We start from the raw sequence: 3,333 nt of genomic DNA, 5'->3' as shown, positions 1-3,333 counted from the left end.
CTGGTGCGAGTTTCATAATGACCATTGCCACAAAACAGCAGATTGTAGATTATTACAAAGTGAAGTGGAGCATTTGTTAAAACAAGGTTATTTAACTGACTTGTTCAGTGAGAAAGGTAAGCAATCTTATATGAAAAATAGACAAGAGCCTCCAAAACCTCCGTCACCAAAAAGAACAGTTAACGTGATAAGCAGAGGAGATGAGGTCAATGGTGTGACATATACGGCTGCAAAGAAGACATCGAAAGTCACGGTCACTCATGGGAAGCGAGTTCGCCAAGTTTTGGAGGAAGATAGTATAACGTTTGATGATGCAGATGCAGATGGCTTGATAATCCCTCACAATGATGCACTGGTAATATCTTTACTTATACATGATACTAATGTTAAACGAGTTTTGATTAATCCAGGTAGCTCCATAAATATTATTCTTCTGAGAGTGGTAAATGAGATGCAAGTTGATGACAAGATGGTGTCGAAAGCACGTACCTTATCTGGATTCAATAATTCAAGTGTTGTCACAAAAGGGAAAATAGTGCTTACCATATTTGCAGAAAGAGTTGTCAAGGATACAAAATTCCAGGTGATAGATACAGACATGGCTTATAATATGATTCTTGGCAGGCTGTGGATTCATGATATGGATGTTGTACCATCTACTTTACATCAAATTATTAAGTTTCCTTCGCAATGGGGGATTCGACAAATCCGTGGAGATCAGCAGGCTTCTAAAAATATCAATTCAGTTGCAGATTCGAGCACAGTGAACGATGATGCAAATAAGAAATAGCAACTACATAATTCAGTTGAGGACATAAAATACACAAACCTCAACTAAAAATGGTTCAAGACAGACGAATGTAGATTCAAGACCTGATATCATTCAAGAGCCAGAAGAAAATGAAAACATCAAAACAATAATTGAAGAACTCGAGGTTATCACACTTTTCGAGCAGTGGCCAGATAGAAAAGTTTATGTTGGAATGAAGCTAAGCCCGGGAATGAAAGGTAAACTTGTCAAATTTTTACAAGCTAACGCAGATTGATTTTCTTGGTCGCATTCAGATATGACAGGTATACCACCGGAGATGATGACCCACAAGCTGAATGAAGATCCTTCATATCCACCTATCAAACAGAAGAAAAGGAAGCAGGGATCCTTCAAATATTAGGTGATCCAGGATGAGGTACAAAAACTTTTAAAAATTGGATCAATACGAGAGGTAAAATATCCTAACTGGCTAGTTAATACTGTAGTAGTACCAAAAAAGAATGGGAAATGGCGAGTTTGTGTAGATTATACTAACTTAAATAAGACTTGTCCTAAAGATTTATTCCCTTTACCGCACATAGATCACCTAATTGATTCTACTGCATGACATGAGTTGTTAAGTATTTTATATGCATATTCAGGATATAACCATATAAAGATGGACCCTTTAGATGAAGAAAAAACTTCCTTTATCACAGACAGAGGGACTTACTGTTATAAAGTCATGCCTTTCAGACTAAAAAATGCTGGAGCCACGTACCAAATATTGGTAATAAAAATGTTTCAAGAACATCTAGGAAATACTATGGAAGTCTACATTGATGATATGCTATTCAAATCGGCACAGGCAAGAGATCATATCCAGTATTTGTTGGACACTTTTTAGATTCTCCGTAAGTTTAATATGAAGTTAAATCTAGAAAAATGTGCCTTTGGCGTGGCTTCGGGTAAGTTTTTGGGTTTTCTTATTTCTAACTGAGGTATTGAAGTGAACCCTGCACAGATCAAAGCCATTGAAGAGATACCAGACATACTCACGAGCAAAAAAGAGGTGCAGAGGTTGACAAGTAGGATAGCAACTTTGGGAAGATTTATTTTCAAATCTTCGTAGAAAAGTTTTAAGTTCTTCTTAGTATTGAAAAAGCAAAACCAATTTGAGTGGACTGACGAATGTCAACAAGCTTTTAAAAATCTAAAAGCACATTTGTCAAGTCCACCCCTACTGGATAAACCAAAGGAAGGAGAAATGCTACTCATCTATCTTGCGGTGTCAGAAATGGTGGTAAGTGCAGTACTGGTACGAGAAGATAAAGGTAAACAATCTCTAATTTATTATGTTAGCAAATCTTTGTTGGATGCTAAAACTCGATACCTTCACTTACAAAAACTTGCTTTAGCATTAATTATGGCATCTAGAAACTTGTGGCCTTATTTTCAATGCCATCCTATCTCTGTAGTAACTGCCTATCCCCTAAGAAATATACTGCATAAGAAAGAGCTATCAGGTAGGTTAGCTAAATGTGCTATTGAACTTAGTGAATACGTTATTGTGTATCAACCTAGAACTGTGATAAAATCTCAAGTTTTAGCAGATTTTGTGGCAGATTTCAACGTAGGAATAGTTCCTGAAGCAGAAAAGGAATTACAGGTATTTACCGGATCTAATCCGGGTATTTGGACCCTATTTACTGACGGCTCCTCGAATGTTAAAGGAACAGGCTTAGGTATTGTTCTAATGCCACCTTCGGGAGAAATCATAAGGCAAGCAATAAAATGCTATCACATTACTAACAATGAATCAGAGTACGAATCTGTAATTGCAGGACTGGAATTGGCACGAGAACTTGGGATAGAGTGGATTATAATCAAAAGTGATTCGCTGATGATAGTTAACCAGATGTAGGGGACTTATATAGCTAGAGAGGTACGAATGCAGCAATATTTGGAAAAGGCGTGAGAATTAATCAGATAGTTCCAATCATGGAAAATTGTACCAGGGAGGAAAATGCAGAAGCAGATGCACTGGCTAATCTCGCATTTGTTGCCGAAGTAACGAATGCATAAAATGCTACCGTAATAGATTTGTTCCATTCGGCACTCGACCAAGATAAAAATGAGGTAAATTTTAATAATTTAACTTGGGATTGGAGAAATAAATTTATTAACATTATGCAGTACAGAATTCTACCTGAAGATAAGAAAAGGTCTCAGTCACTTCGACAAAAAGCTGACAGTTACTGTTTGGTTCGAGGAAACCTTTATCGAAAGATGTTCGGAGGACCTTTAGCAAGATGTCTCGGACCTTCTTAAACAGAATATGTGATGAGAGAAGTACATGAGGGACATTGTGGAAATAACGCAGGAGGAAGGTCCTGTGCAAAAACTCTAATAAGAGCAGGATACTATTGGCCAAAAATGGAAGAAGATGCGGAAAGTTTTGTGGCCAAGTGTGACAAATGCCAACGATATAGCAATAACATGCATCGCCCAGCGGAGCTATTACATCCAGTTATTTCACCATGGACTTTTATGAAGTGGGGGATGGATATCGTGGGACCACT

General features: G+C 37.5%; 1 protein-coding gene across 1 annotated transcript; it reads left to right on the top strand.

The window, feature by feature from the left end:
• Positions 1 to 2,048: 2,048 nt before the first annotated feature.
• LOC142175796 (uncharacterized) lies at positions 2,049 to 2,675 on the top strand. The gene has a single exon (XM_075242792.1). It carries the CDS (start codon positions 2,049 to 2,051, stop codon positions 2,673 to 2,675), a length of 627 nt encoding a protein of 208 aa, XP_075098893.1.
• The last annotated feature ends 658 nt before the right edge of the window (positions 2,676 to 3,333 follow it).

Source organism: Nicotiana tabacum, chromosome 22 (assembly GCF_000715075.1).
Source record: "Nicotiana tabacum cultivar K326 chromosome 22, ASM71507v2, whole genome shotgun sequence".
Taxonomy (NCBI): domain Eukaryota; kingdom Viridiplantae; phylum Streptophyta; class Magnoliopsida; order Solanales; family Solanaceae; genus Nicotiana; species Nicotiana tabacum.
This window is presented reverse-complemented; position numbering and strand designations above follow the sequence as displayed.